Source organism: Labrus mixtus, chromosome 7, assembly GCF_963584025.1.
Source record: "Labrus mixtus chromosome 7, fLabMix1.1, whole genome shotgun sequence".
Taxonomy (NCBI): Eukaryota; Metazoa; Chordata; class Actinopteri; order Labriformes; family Labridae; genus Labrus; species Labrus mixtus.
Window position 1 is genome coordinate 19,339,957 of NC_083618.1, and position 15,178 is coordinate 19,355,134.

At 40.4% G+C, this 15,178-nt stretch overlaps 1 protein-coding gene across 10 annotated transcripts in view; it reads left to right on the plus strand.

Moving 5' to 3' along the window:
- Positions 1-15,178, plus strand: part of rap1gapb (RAP1 GTPase activating protein b) — a 142,437-nt gene that overhangs the window by 124,198 nt on the left and 3,061 nt on the right. For 5 of the 10 annotated variants that reach the window (XM_061041121.1, XM_061041114.1, XM_061041122.1 and 2 more), the window contains 9 exons: positions 180-326; positions 3,054-3,185; positions 5,828-5,905; positions 6,687-6,796; positions 7,820-7,936; positions 9,275-9,404; positions 11,675-11,774; positions 13,666-13,775; positions 15,120-15,168. In XM_061041121.1, the coding sequence (XP_060897104.1) occupies positions 180-326; positions 3,054-3,185; positions 5,828-5,905; positions 6,687-6,796; positions 7,820-7,936; positions 9,275-9,404; positions 11,675-11,774; positions 13,666-13,775; positions 15,120-15,128 (933 nt within the window). In that variant the 3' untranslated portion in view covers positions 15,129-15,168. The remainder of the gene's footprint in view (positions 1-179; positions 327-3,053; positions 3,186-5,827; positions 5,906-6,686; positions 6,797-7,819; positions 7,937-9,274; positions 9,405-11,674; positions 11,775-13,665; positions 13,776-15,119; positions 15,169-15,178) is intronic. The other 5 variants (XM_061041117.1, XM_061041119.1, XM_061041115.1 and 2 more) reach the window with 4 other exon arrangements.

The window sequence follows — 15,178 nt, forward strand, 5'->3', positions numbered from 1 at the left end:
CAAAACTAACCACTCTTAAACAACAACCCTTTGGCAACTGAGCTCGAGTGTTATCATCCTGATGTGATGCTGTTCAATCATTTTTAGCAATGACGCCTCTAATTTAAAATGATCCATGAATTTCAGATTGAACATAAAGTTTCAGCACCTGTGCAAACTGACTTTGCTCTGGTTGATAGGAGCGCACACGTTCAGCCCTGCTGGAGACTCTGTACGAGGAGCTGCACATAAACAGCCAATCCATGATGGGTCTTGGTGGAGACGAGGATAAGCTGGAGAACGGGGGCAGTGCAGCAGGAGGAGGAGGCTTCTTTGAATCCTTCAAGGTAAAGTCACGTCTCTCATTTGACTCGCAGCACCTTTAATCTGCACCTGCACATGCATGCAATAGAACAGTTATTACTGAAGACTTTTTTTTGGATTCCCCCCCCCCCCCGCCTGCACTCCCCCCTGTTTTGGCTGGGATTCTGGGTATTCACACATAAAACAAAGCCTTGAAAATGTTGCTGTATCTCAAAGGAACAGTCCTTGTGGCGTTTGATTTTCTCACTTGGCTGTGACTGCTGAACTCGGTGTGTTTTCGCATTGAGGCTGTGGTTTTGAAACTGGGGAGCGGCTTTTGTGTATGAAATGCTCTGACTGAGTGTGTTCCATCAATGACCATTAGGGTGGTGGAGCATAGCCCAGCCGCTGAGCCATGGCACTAGGAGCTGTGATTGTGTGTGCCTGATGAACGATTTAATGACCCCTCATTAGGAAGCCGATGATGCGGTTTGCAGTTCTCCCCATTGGGCAGCTCCCCTCGCAGTCTTTCTCCTTTGTCTGTGACACCAACTAGTTCTCAGTCATCTATTCTGTATTTCCATGCAACTTCACAGAAATATACCACCTCTTCTCTCAGCCTTTAATGTCTCTTTAGCTTCATCTCTTTGCCATACCTTCATTAACTGCATTTGTATGAATTAACTCCTGCCTGCAAATCCTATCTCCTCTCGGTCGTCTTGCTGCCTCTCTTTCCATCCCTAACAACTCTACAAATCCCATCTACAAAGATTTCCCACTCAGTCTTTCCCACTTTCTCACACTGCCTTCCTCATTCACACTGTATCTCATCTTCCCCTCCCCTGACACAAAACCCCACCACGGATTCTCCCCGTTTAATGACGACTTAGGAGATAAGAGATGAGGCTCTATTCTCCGCTCTTGCAAAGCCTACAATCTCTTTGACCTTCTGTGAACCTGCATCTCTTCCACTCAGCCCTCTCTCTTCCCTGCCTGTTGACCTGCACTGCCTCTAAGTGTTCAAAACTAATCCTGCATACACACATGCACACGCACATGTGAGCACAAACCACTGTGAATCGATTTGCACACACAAATAATCACAATGTCCATTTATGTTTGTGACCTCGTAGATTATAGTTTATTCTGAAATATTCACACATATTTCATAACAGTGCCAGCATTTAGTCACATGTTGTAAAAACAACATATTGACCTTTGGTTAAAAAAACAAAACAATTTGGCGATCTACAGAACTGTTGACTCTATAAAATACGTCTGGTTACATAATACAGCTATGGTACATTGTATTTGTTTTTCTGAAAGACCTTTTTCACAGCAGATATTTTGACTAGCCATAATAGAAAAGCACAGGTGTTTATAAAATCATAAATGATGGCTTAATTTTGTAGGAGATGTACATATCCACTGTTTTATCATCAATTGCTTGATTGATAACTGTTTCAAAGCCAGCCTTAAGTTTGGCTTTACGGCCATTGAAATCCTACTTTTTTGGGAGCCAGGAGTGACAGGAGGTTGTCTACATATTGATACACCTCCCTATACATCTGTCCTAGTTGACAGGTATAGCTGTGATATTGAGCAATCACTGTAATATCAATTTAACTCAAATGTCATATTTTTTAAAATACCTGTATTAAAGAAGACTTCAAACTACAACCTCTAATGACATTTAAAAAATGAAGGTGTCAGAGTGGCCATTTCCTGGTAGACTGCTTTTTGCAACCAGAGGAGACAACTACTGCTTGCAATTGAAAAGAATGCAGGTTTAGTGGTCTCCTGAATTGGCTTTACCACGGCACTTGTGTAGTACTTGAAAGTTGGAACCAAGCTACAACATCCTTGCTGGAGAATGAAGCCAATGCAAAAGTTGTAATTTTATTTAGATAAAGGACTTCTAAAACAACCACCTAAGTACTTTACACAGTAAAAATGGAAAATAATCTTTTATACTAATAACAGTAGTACAATCTATTGGGATAAAAACGTCATAAAATAATGGCAAAATGAATAGTAAAATCTGTTGGGATTAAACATTCTTATCATGAATGGAAAGCCAAGGAGAAGACACTTAACAAAAGGCAGGTAAAAGACCTTATTCATTGTTATATTATTTACAAAGACCCAACATTAATCCAGCACAGTTAAAATCAATTAAAGGTTTGAGGTAGCTACTGCAAAAGCTCAAAGGCCCCTGGTTTTGAGGCTTGTTTTGGCCCCTCCAGGAGCTGCTGATTGGTAGACCTTAGTGCTCTGGCTGGAGAGTGAACATGGAGATGTTCACTTAAGCGAGGCGGTGCCAATCCACCTTACTTAATTACTTAGGCTTCATAATGCCTCTTCACAGCCCCAAGGGTGACTTCACTGAGACTACATCCATGTTTTATACAGTTTACTGTGGGAACCACATTTGGGTTAAGCTGGGACAGTGAGTCAGCATGCACAGGACCAGGACCCTAAAAACTGAAACAGCTTTATAAAATTCAGCCATCTTTATGTGCTTTTCATATTGTGACAGTGACATGTCTACTGTGAAAAATACCTTTTTTGTATATTCAATGCAAATAAAACATAAACTGGATAAACAAAATACCAGAAACCATTTGGGTACGAAGCAGAGTACTGTATTAACATATGTGTGCAGTTTTCAAAACCTACTTCCCTTGGATTCAGTTTGAGTATAGCATCACGTACACATGTGGTATCTCAAAGTGGATCCACTGACGGTATCTCCTCGTCTCTTTCTGTAGCGGGTCATCCGCAGCAGAAGCCAGTCTATGGACGCCATGGGCCTCAGTAACAAGAAGTCACACACAGTCTCCACTAGTCACAGTGGCAGCTTTACCCACAATCCCGCAGAGAGCCCCAAAACCCCAGGGATTGTAAGTAGCTCACTTTGGTTCACATGATGCCCACATAATGCATACATTCAGGCTAATTGTTTTACTTCTTTCAGCACAGTGGATAAATACACAGCCCTGCTATTTTGTGTTAGCAGCACTTTAGCAAATTACTCCTGTTGGCACATTGTAGCACTTTAGTGTGCTAACATCAAAGCGTTCGCTTTCATTTTTCATTTTGAACCCCTTTTGCTGTCTAACAAAGCGGCTTTCATTGATTGCTTTTCCATTTGCACACAGCGTTCCTACAGTATTAACTCGTTTTTTTGTTGGACAAAATAGTATAAATCAGCATTCTAAGCATTTCATTCATTATCATCTGTTGAAAGAATCTTCATCACCCTGTAGGGTGACAGCTAGATATGTAGGATGGTGTTCAAAAATAGAACAACCGTTGAATAAAAATGATTTCTTTGTCAGTATAAGGTGACTCTGATGTATGTGAACCCCAGTGTAGTCTCTTTCCTGAGTTTGAAGTGAGTGTATCCACTGTATGACTACCCAGACTCCCTCCCTCCTGAAGCTGCTTTTGTCATCACTCTTCCCTCCTGTTAACGTTAAAACTTTTCTTTGCAGACTTGTTCATGTGCATGCGTGGCTGCAGAATATGCATGGCACACAACATAAATGCAAGAAGCAAACTGTGCTGTTAAGTGTCTTTTTCAAAGATGGGGTTAACAAAAGCAGAAACCTTTTAAGAAATTAAGTGAAAGTGATAAAAGCTTCAGTTCCTCAAGTCGCCACTTGAGACTGCCTCCAAAAGTGAGTCAATCCTCAGGATTCCACATATTAAAATGCCAAACTTTACAACAGATTTGAAGGAGCAAAATATTACTCTGACCCGTAGTGTTTAAAATTGGGACTGCAGTCCAAATTCGAAACATTGGAGAGAGCTGAGTCGATGCCCACGCGGGTTGCCGTGTTGCGGCCAGTGAAGCTTCAGTGTTTGGCCAGCTGTGCATCGGTCTTGACACCTTTCGGAAGAAGGGCGGGTGGAATCAGACATATCTGAACCAGTCCGCTTGCCCGCTACCATCGCTTCAACACCTGTTGTTTTGCCGTGATAACTGGACTCATCTGTCAAACCGAGGGGCATCTAAAACGGCCGTGAGGTGGGTGCCTTAAAACTGACAACTTTCCTGGATCAAAACAATTACAGACCATTTAGGACAGGAATCCTAACTTAGAAGGACATACTGGCTGCTGCATTTTCAAGTTTTGTGTACCTTTCAATTGTATCCATCATTATAATCCTTTTAAAACATGAGCAATCCAAAACATATCAAAACGTATCAAAGTATTGAAATATTGGACAACCTTAGCTCGGTGTCACCTCAGTTTGTTCACTTACTGAACATGACTTATTTGCGACATTGCAAATATCTGAAAAATAAAATGGCTTACCGGCTGTTTTTTTAACCTACTTACCATGGTAGAAGTCTGTACTCCAGCTTAACCATGATTAAAAATGTAGTATATTAACTCTTATGTCCTCACTGTACCTAGCTTGCAGACTGTGACAGCAAACTGGGGTTTGTGTCAGTCAGCCACTTGCTCTCCGCTGCAGGTGTTAGCAAGCAGCCAATTCCCCGATGTTGCACTAGCTCTTTTTGCGTTTCTTCGTCTAATATAAAACAGCTACCATCACAAACAGACTTTCTTTCTGTGGTACAGTAAACACAATTGTCCATCCATCCATCCATTTTCCTCCACCTATCTGAGGTCGGGTCGCGGTGGTAGCAGGCGCAGTAAGTCAACCCAGACTTCCCTCCAGCTCCTCCTGGGAGATTCTGAGGCGTTTCCCAGCTAGACTGGCTGTATAATCCCTCCAGCGAACTCCTCCAGGAGGCATTCTAATCAGAACACAACTGTTAACCAGCAAATGATTCAACTACTGTATTTTCCAGTAATGTAGACTGTTTAGTTTTGATAACTTAGCGTTTTATAGAACTCACTCCTCTCCACTCCGCCCTCGTAGCGAAATATTGGAACATCTTGCTCCGAAAAACAAACGTGGTTAGGGACAAATATCCGAACGCGAGGCTTCAAAAAGGCAGTAAACAAAGCAATGCGTGGTTTCATATTGGCTTCTTCCATTATTCAAACAGTCATTGTGTTCATAACGAAGCCATGTGGGATTTGTTAACTGACAGTACTTTGAATTGGAACTAAAACAACCCCATTTCTGAAAAAAGACCAAGTTTTCTTAAGCTATCCCATTGGATTTTGTCAACCTTCTTTCCCCTCTTTTCTCCCTCTGAATGCATCACTAAACAGACCTGTATCCCTCAGGGTAGAAACTGCCGACATGCCTGCTTCTTCGGTGGTGTTCCCTCTCTCGCTGTGCCCTCCTGTGTCGGACTTTAGGCTGCTTTTGTTCTTAAAATCCTCTTGCTTTATCCTTAATATCCTCTCTATTAACTCACGCTGCAGGCTTCCTTCCAGGCTCTTTTGCACCTTGCTGTTTCAAGTCTTTGTGCTTTGCGCATGATATCTTATGATGTGTTCTTTTTTTCCCTCCCTCACTCTTGCTTTTTTTCAATCTGTCACCTCCTCTCTCTCTCTCTCTCTCTCTCTCTCTCTCTCTCTCTGTGCTTCCCTTCGCCCCGTCTTGCGCGGCTCAGTCATTGCTTGTTCCAGGGAAAAGTCCCAGTAAATATGGACGCCGCGGCAGTGCCATAGGGATAGGAACAATAGAAGAGGTTCATGTATATTTCTATTTTTGTCTCTTGTGCTACCTTCATTATTGTCTTTTCTTAATGTGTGAAGAAAGTGAATTATGGTCTAAAATGTTCCTTTAAAGTTTCTATAGCTGTGAGAGACTTCAAGATATATAGGTGTAAATAATCCTAAAGACAGCTGTTTGTTTATTTATGGTTTTAATCATCATATCATTCATTCATACAGCAGCTAATACATCACAATATGACTGTTAGGAATGATGATTCATTCATCTTAGTTTACATACATACAAACCTTTAAAGGTAGATACTAGTGTTGTAGTACTCGAAATCCGTCTTGGTCTCAAGACCGGTCTCGAGACCTCCCACAGCCACTCGTTAATGAATCACACGGCATCTTAAATAAGGACTAAGCCCCAAACATTTTAGAATTCCAAGAGATTCAACTACACTTTTTTGGTGTAAAAGAACATCCAACAGGAGGCTCCTAACAATATAAACGGATATGATAAACACCTAATGTGGTCATCATAAAAACCTTCTTTTTTTTTTAAGAAATTTAAAATAAATCAAGTCCTTCCTGAAGCCCAGTGTGTCATTGGTCTGTAGAACCATTTTCCAAATGTGTCATTTTCTCATCATTCATTCAGCCTTCAGTTCATTATTCCTGCACAGTATTTCCTACTATAACATCCTACTGGTTAATCTGCTGTACTGTTTATTGATTTCATGCTGTGGTTGTGAAATGGTTAAATCAATCCGACAGCATATGTCTGACGTTCTTCTCCCTGCTCACTGTCAGTCACTCATCATTCCTGGGAAAAGCCCAACCAGGAAAAAGTCTGGACCGTTCAGCTCGCGTCGCAGCAGTGCCATTGGAATCGAGAACATCCAGGAGGTCCAAGAGAGGAGGTGAGAGGACGGAGCGGGAGCCTATCAGCAGGGGGTGGGAAATGAGGAGAGAATAGTGTGGCAACAGATGGAAGCTAGGACATTCAAATGTGGAAACCAGCCATTGGAAGAAACCCTTTTTAAAAACGCTACAATCGGAGGGGTTTTCTTGAAATGTTGTGACATTTAAAATGCACAACGGAGATTTGATTTGATCATTACCTGCCTGCCTGTCTGGTGATTTGAACAACAATGGGAAGGTCAATGCTTGGAGAAAATCTTCAGCAGAGATAGAAAAAAAAACTTGATGCATTCAATGTTTGGACAACCTCCAAACAATGAATCCTCAGCACAAGCATGAGAAAATTAAAGTTTATTCTATAAACAAATTAATTCTACATTTTAAATACAGAGTTTTCCACTCTGATAATTAAAGTCAGTGGGTTCCACATTTAAGTGCATAATATGAGTGGTAATGTATGCAGTATCTGTGGTCCACAGCGTTTTAATCTGTATTAAATCTTCCCCTGCAGGTAATTAAATCTCTGCAGCCTTTGGAGGGCAGCAGGACACGTATGTTGAAAAATGTGCAGCCACTGATTAAAGTACCATCCAGTGTGCAGCGGCCTTTAGCCCCGGCCCTCTTGTGCACCCTGATTAAATCACATGCAAATTACAACAGCTGCTGCAAAATAACCACATACGTACAGTATATCCCTTAATACATCAAATCAGACCGTTTTACTCCGTGTTCTGATGTTTATTTGAGAGACAGAAGTTTGTCAATGCCATGTGTCCAATGCTTCTTTATTTATTCAGCATTTAAATGTGGCCTTTATCCCATGTCATATTAGAGATGAAGCATTCTTATAGCCAAAATAAGGAAATATGCCACCATTAGTTAAACAGCCGATGGTGTGACAGATGAAAGTCATCATCTGTAGCTGATGTGAAACATTTCTCAACAGTCTGTTAAAGTGTCACAGTTCAGAATAAGTCAACTCACACTTTTTTCATGTGTCAATCTCCATCTCTGTCCTGAAGCCGTGAGGTGTCGCCCAGCACCCAGAGGATGCCGGACAGCTCCTACTTTTCACAGGAAAACCGATCAGACAACTCGTCCTGTCACAGCTCACCAGAATTTGCCGCGACTAAACACAGGTGACCCTTATCTAAGTGAATTATAAATAAGTTTAGGATACTGTGTAATATTCCACACACGTTCAAAGGTCATTGGTGATCTTTTGGGTGAGTGGGTAGAGAACTTATCAAGTTAGAGCAGCAACTCACTGGGCGTGACCTCAATGGTTGTACTCATATACCATTGGAAGCAATTTTTTATAAATTCCTATGTTTGGTCATGTTAGTCGTACAGCTTACGGGCCTGTTTACATTAATGTCGTTTCTTTGCTCTGGCAGCACTCACAACCTCAGTTTCTCATCAGCACTTATTGTTGCTAGGTTACAAAAGTTTACCTCCACTTCCCTTGGTAAAAACCGCTAGGTCTGTTTTAAATAGCTCTATAAAATTAATATTTGCTTTATTTTAAGAAAATATCACAGAGAAAACATGAAACATAAATGAATCATGTTCTGGCATTAGCAGCTGCTCTAGATGGGGAGTCAGATACATTTCTTTCTGCCGTTGTTGTCAATGCTGATATAAGAAGCCCCGCCCTTTTCTTCATTCTGATTGGTCAGTGAGGGAAAAGTGACATTGACAAGCGCGGCAGGAATACATTCCATACGTCGAACTTTTGTCATTTGAGAGATCTGTGAGCACAGTAATAAAAAAAACAGCTGACACAGATGGTGTTTTTGCGTTCTGGGCGCTGAGCACTGAAAACACTGAACGGCACTTGTTTTGTATTAAATGGGCGCTGCCAGTGCAAAAAAAAAAAAAACAGCGTTATTGTACGTATGCCTTAACTTAACAAAAAAAAAAAAAACATCCTCTGATTCTGTTGCAGACACCAAACTTTGTGTACTTTAGACAAACTGCAAGACAGCAGTGTTATTACCAAATGAAGTCCTATAAATGTTATAATTAAGAGAATATATACAGACGTAGATTTAGACTAAATCTCCTCTGTTATTTTGACGATAGACTGGGCATGATGTATTTTAGGAATATGGATTATGTTTGTAGCTCAAAGGCAGCACATGACCTCATTTGTTTGTTGTTGTTTTGTCTGATAAAAACACTATCTATTGTTAATTTTTGCCAAGAATCTCAAGCCCTAATTAAATCAGGAGTGTTGCAGTAACTTAAAACAGCTTGAGCGATTTTCTACCTTGGCAAGAACACAAACACAACGCTTCCAGCTTTCAGCTTCCAGCTCGATTGTAAGCGTCTGCGGGTGCTGTGATAAGAAGATGTTGGATTTATAAAGAGAAGTATAAACAATAAATACATAAAAGTAAAGAAAGAAACATTCAGTTCCTGTTGCTGTGATAAGATCCGTCTGTTTGAGCGGTCAGAGTGACCTAGGTGTGTAGTATGGCCATGTGTTGCAGGGCGCCGTCCATCCCAGAGGCTCAGGACCTTTCCCGCTCCTCGTCCAACGCCAGCAGCTTTGCCAGCGTAGTGGAGGAGAACGAGGCAGAGGAGGAGTACGACACCGGGCTGGTGGGTGGAAAATGTTTGTTTCCTGACACAATACCCCAAACCTTATCGCTGTAGAAGACACAGAAAGTCCAGAGAGTGAACGGGTCTCGTGCCACCCTGAAGGGGTTCTTCTGCTGTAACAACCTGCTCTCTCTACATTACCCGACTTATTACACGACTACTAACTTAAACCAATTTATTTTAGATAATTTTTCAGGGCTTTTTTAATGCCTTCATTAAACAGGACAGCTTGAGAGAAAAAAAAAAAGAAGTATGAGGAGAGAGAGTGGGAGATGAAATACAACAAACAGCGTGTAGTTTGTAGTCCAACCTGCTACCAGTAAGACGAGGACCTCTGAACATGAAGCATCTGCTCTGCCGACTGAGCTTAACCAGCCCCCAGAAATCAATCTTTTTCTTAATCTAAACAAATTGGAATCCACAGGTACAGCTAGGTCCATAGTGAACAGTTCCCTCTGTAACCTTTTCTGGAGGAATCAATGCAGCACCTCAAAGATTTTTCATTTTTCGCTTCCCTGTTGGAGTCTATTGACATTTTCTTTTCCCGCCATCAGTCTTTAAACACCGCCTCACCATGTTCCATTACCTGTTCACTTTATGTGTATAATCCTCTGTCATCGCTCAAGTGTTTGCCTTTTTTTCGTTTTTTCACTGCTGCTTTCTTTTCCATCCCTCCATTATCTATACCGCTTTTCCTGTGCGTGACCCCGATCCCAGCCGTCATTGGGCGAGAGGCGGGGTACACCCAGGGCGGACATGTAGACTCAGACAACCAGCCACACTCACATTCACACTTAAGGAAGCTAGGGTGCAAAAGTCTGTCAAAGAAAGAAGAAGGGGGGAGGAGGGGGAGAAAGGGGGGGAAAGGAAAAAAAGGGGAAAAAGAGAGAAAGAAAAGAAGAGGAAAAGGGAAGAAAGGTTTTTTTAGGAATCTGCCTTACATCAGAAAAGTTTAGAAAGAATAATTTTGATTAAAAAAAAACATGTTTAATTCTTGTATTATTATACACATTTGAAGGATAAAAGCTGTTTCCAAAGGTCTCACCTTTGGCAGGACTTAAAGTGCACTAGACTGAGGAGTTTACTTATTTTATTCCTTGTAGTTTATTCCTAATATTTGCATATTACATGTTTGTTTACACATAACCATAATTATTCATGCTTTATAGAGGCTGATTTATCATCATTAAGTATGTATAAACAATTCACCAGACATTTTAGGAAAGAGGCTGATGATTTAGTTGTTACCACTCTATTATTTATTTTGAATTAGATAAGGTTGTACCCATGAATTAAACAATAATCAGTCAGATTAGGCAGAGCCCTGCTTTCTTCTCCTTTCTCTTAAATTAACAGACTGACATCAAATGAACCGGACTACTTTCCGTGGATTGATATGGTTACAGTTAGTCCTCCAGAGTCTGTGATCAGGCATGTCTCTAACCTGTCGCTTCATACGGCTGATGTAAATGTTCCTGAACATAAAGTGCATTTAAAGATGCATGCCTTTTGTTGAAATGATAGTTCAAGTCAAGTCAAGTCAAGTCATATTTATTTATAAAGCACATTTAAAAACAGCTACAGCTGACCAAAGTGCTGTACAATGCATTAAAAAAGAAAAAACAACTTCAGATCACAACATCCACAAGAGAGAAATATATATATGTATACAAATGCATATATAAAGAAATAATATATAAAGAAAGCAACAAAATTCAGGACCAGGGGACTCAAATGCTAAAATATAAAAGTATGTCTTGAGACGGGACTTAAAAGAGTCAACAGAGGGTGCAGGCCTGATTGAATGAGGGAGGCTGTTCCACAGACGGCTCCTGTTGCTGTACCCTTTGGAGCCTGTTTGCACCATATATCAACGGACTACTTTATTTCATACAGACAAATAATAACATAAAATTAAAGTGCATACATCAAAACCGAAAGCAGCCGGCAGCTTCTCACAACTGATTCCATTAACATTTGTTCCACTTTCACTCTAGGGGTAAACCACTTGTTTTTATCTTTTGTGTTACCTAAACAATTACACCAGAAGCTGTGAGAATGTTTGATGGATTGCGCTCTATCCCTGGAATGACAGGTCTGAAAATGTACTGCATAGTAATACATATTAATGACGTTTCTTACACTTGCAGCATCTAAAAAAAGAGGTTTGAAAAATGTAATTACTGTCATGAAGTCGAGCTGTGGTTATGTGTATGTGTATGTCTTTTGTATGTTTTTTTTAAAAGCCTCTTCTTTTCCTCCTCCCACAGGAGAGCGTGTCTTGTGTTACTCCAATCAAGAAAGACTCTTTTGTGTACAGCTCTGTGCTGGAGGACAATACGAGCAGCACCAGCCAGGAATGTTTTGCAGGTGAGTTTGGGAGAAAACAGCGGCTCATATTACTGTGCAAGTCGTCGCCTGAAGGTGTGAGAAAGGTGTAAGTTATCAGAGGTCAGCTGTATCACATAGCCATGGTATCTGAGGACATTCTAGATGAGGTAGATGTAAGAATGAAACCCGTTTGCTTCCTGTGTAATTAATATATGAAAACCCCTGACAGGGGACTTCAACTCAAGTCTAACATCCTACTCTTAACTCTCTATGCACAAGGAGCTTGGAACAGCTGTTCAAAATTTCACCTTAGCCCCCTTCTTCTATAATACTTTTAATACTTTTCTAGAGTTATATAAACCTGAAAAATGGTCTCAACTTTCTGTTGAAGTTAATTAAAGATGTCGCCATAACCTGAACTGGAAATATATTTTTTAACATAAAGAGATGAAATTATTTTCCAACAGGTTTCTCCTCTAAATCTAAGTATTCACCACATTCACACAATGTTAATTTTCTCTGTGGTCACACTCCAGATGGGAAGCTCAAGTGCTGTCACCATGTTGTACAGCTCTGTACATGGTTTGCTAATTAACCCCTTTGTCAAGCCCCGCCCTCCTTGGTTACTGTTACTAGGTTAGACAAAATGTTCTTGTCACCTGTCGTTCTGTCGTGGGCTGCTTCCCATTTGGAACAATTCAAATTAGCTTGAGATTTGACAGACTTTTAGAAACGAGGTCTCAGTGAAGGCGTAAGGACAGAGAAACATGAGGGTAACAGGTCAAGACTAGGTCAATGACCATTTCTGTAGCCAGGGGTCTGAAATATCCTCTTAATGTCAGCAACAGGGCCTTCAATACGCAGGTGAGAGTTGACATCAGAAGAACATGGCCAACTTGTGAATCTGGTAAATAGCTCCTCTAAAAAACTAAGACTCTTGGTGATCTTATGGAAGCCTAAAATTGAATTGGAAACGATATCAATCTTTATCTGTTTACTTATTGTGATATTGTCTACAAAGACCCAACATTTCTCCATCATGAGCAACGCACTAAACAACATGAAGCAACGTTACAGTCGCAAAGAAAAAAGTTCCTTTAAGAGGCAGAAACCTCGAGCAGAACCAGACTCATGTTGAACAGCCAACTGCTGAAACTGTGTTGGGCTTGGAAAGTGGAATAGTGCAATCTCCTATGCACGGTGGAAAGCATTATCATCATCAAGGGACTCTTTTTTTTTTGCCTAATAATAATATAACCACTGTCTGTACACCGACACCAAGTCAGGTTTTACCTCCATAGGGCAGAAGCAGTTTTGATTTTTTCAGTTTTTACAAAATTTAAAGTTTTATTATAGCCCATAAAATCTAACTAATGAGTGTTAAATTCCTGAATTTAGTGAGGAAATCAGTTTGGTTTTGGGAAATACATATTCACAACAATTTTGTTGCTACTTGTTGTTTGTCTTGTGTTTTTTTTTTAACGTGGTAGATCCAGCATTTTATAAAAATACATAAGAGGTAAATCAAGTCAAATGACAGAGGAGGTTGTTTTTTTTTTTAAACGAATACTTGTTATATTTAGCTTCCTTCTGTTTTCTCTGGAGTAGTTTTTTTTTTTATTGCATTAGAAAAACCTTTAAGTGAGTTCTCAGTGAACTGCAGCAACTTGCTACCACTGAACTGGGGTCAAGGGGGTTAAACAAATAAAGTTCACTGTGTCTAGAAAGTCCCACGTTGCAAACTTATCTGTGATTCCCACACAACTTCTGCTACGCTGGAAATGTGTGTGTTTTTCCCAATCTATAATGACTCACTCTGAACCATTAATCTTTTGCATGCTTATCCTTTTTTTGGCAAGAACAGCTGGCAGCATGATATCTTTGAGTTTATTAACCGTGACAGCCTCACATCTGTCGCTTTACTTCTCAGCAGCTCCTCATCCTCAGCAGCAAAGTGAGGCAGTGAAGACATCAGAGCCAAAGGGGACAGACAGCCCGACCAAGACAGAGCGACCCTCGCAGGAGCACAAGTTCTCACCGGTGAGACAAACTGCTCCGCATTGATCATTAGGCGACACTTCCATTACAAAGTCACTGGGACAAATGTTCCCTCAGATCCATTTTTTAATTGATTAATGAGGCAGAAAGACAAAATAGTCACTGCCCTAAGCTCAAATCTAAATTTCTCTGGCTCTGAGTTCTGGGAAATTAACACTTTGACTTTTTGACTTTTGAATTGACTATTATTTGATAATATAGAGATTAAGACGGTACATCAACTGGGGTCAATAGCAATGCTAGAAACTCTTGATTGCTGTATGCAGGCACAACAGTGCTTTGAGCTAAATCCGATACGATACACTTTATTGTCCCCTTAGGGAAATTTGTCTTGGACTCAAAGAGCTGCCGAACATTCAGCTGCTTCCACTCGAATGCTTCTCATATCATCACACGAACATACAATGAAGATGGGATCAAATAAGATATGATGACCGGGATTTTTTTTTACCGTTAACAGCAGCATCAAAGCAAAGCAAAACACAGTACACACAAAATGAATTCTAAAAGCTAATGTCACCATATTAACATGGAAGCCATTTTTTTCTGGGAAGCCCACATTTTGTTATCAAGTTGTTTTCCTTTGTTCCAGGTTATAAATCATACACATCAAGTTAATCCTATTTAGAGGCCACATTTGGCCATATTTCCAGAGTTTCCTGTTTTATTTTCCAGTTCTTGCTTTAGGCCACATGTAGGCGGGAATTCACTTAAGAGTATGTGGGCATGATCCCTATACCACACACGGCAAGTTCTCAAAAACATCTTCGTCCACTTGAAAATGCAAAACGCACTGTTACGGCTGTCATTAACATGCCAAGTCAAAAACAGTGTCCTTGTGTTGACATGCGAAAAATGTTCTTGCTAAGTTTCATAGAAGTGTGATCCGCTGCAGGGTCCAATCAATAAGTGATATTCAAAAAGTCTGTCAGTAAAAAGTCTTCCAGAAAAGGAAAGGCTGGTCTCGTGTTTCCTCGATCGTAACTCCTCAGAGTTGTTTCATCGATCCTCGCTCCTCAGAGTTGATCCTCTGTGCTGAAATTCTGTTCTCTGTTCTTTATAACTTCCCAGGGCCCAATTTGATGTATTCTAATTTCTAAAGACTGTTCAATTACAAACTTACAAAAATCAGCAAATTCTTTAATAAGTCAGACATTTTTGTTTTTAAACTCACCTGAAAAAAGTAATTGATGATCAAAGTAGTTGGACCTTAATTTTCCTTATTCATTTTATGTAATATATATTTTCAGTTGTACTCTTGTTGTAGATCTTCTGTCGGTATATTTGTCATTGACTGACCCTTCCTCTCTCCTTGTTTGTTTGCAGAACTGTTAGCCACACTTCTCTGATCACTACCATTGATGTCCATGTTCAGGTTTGTCATC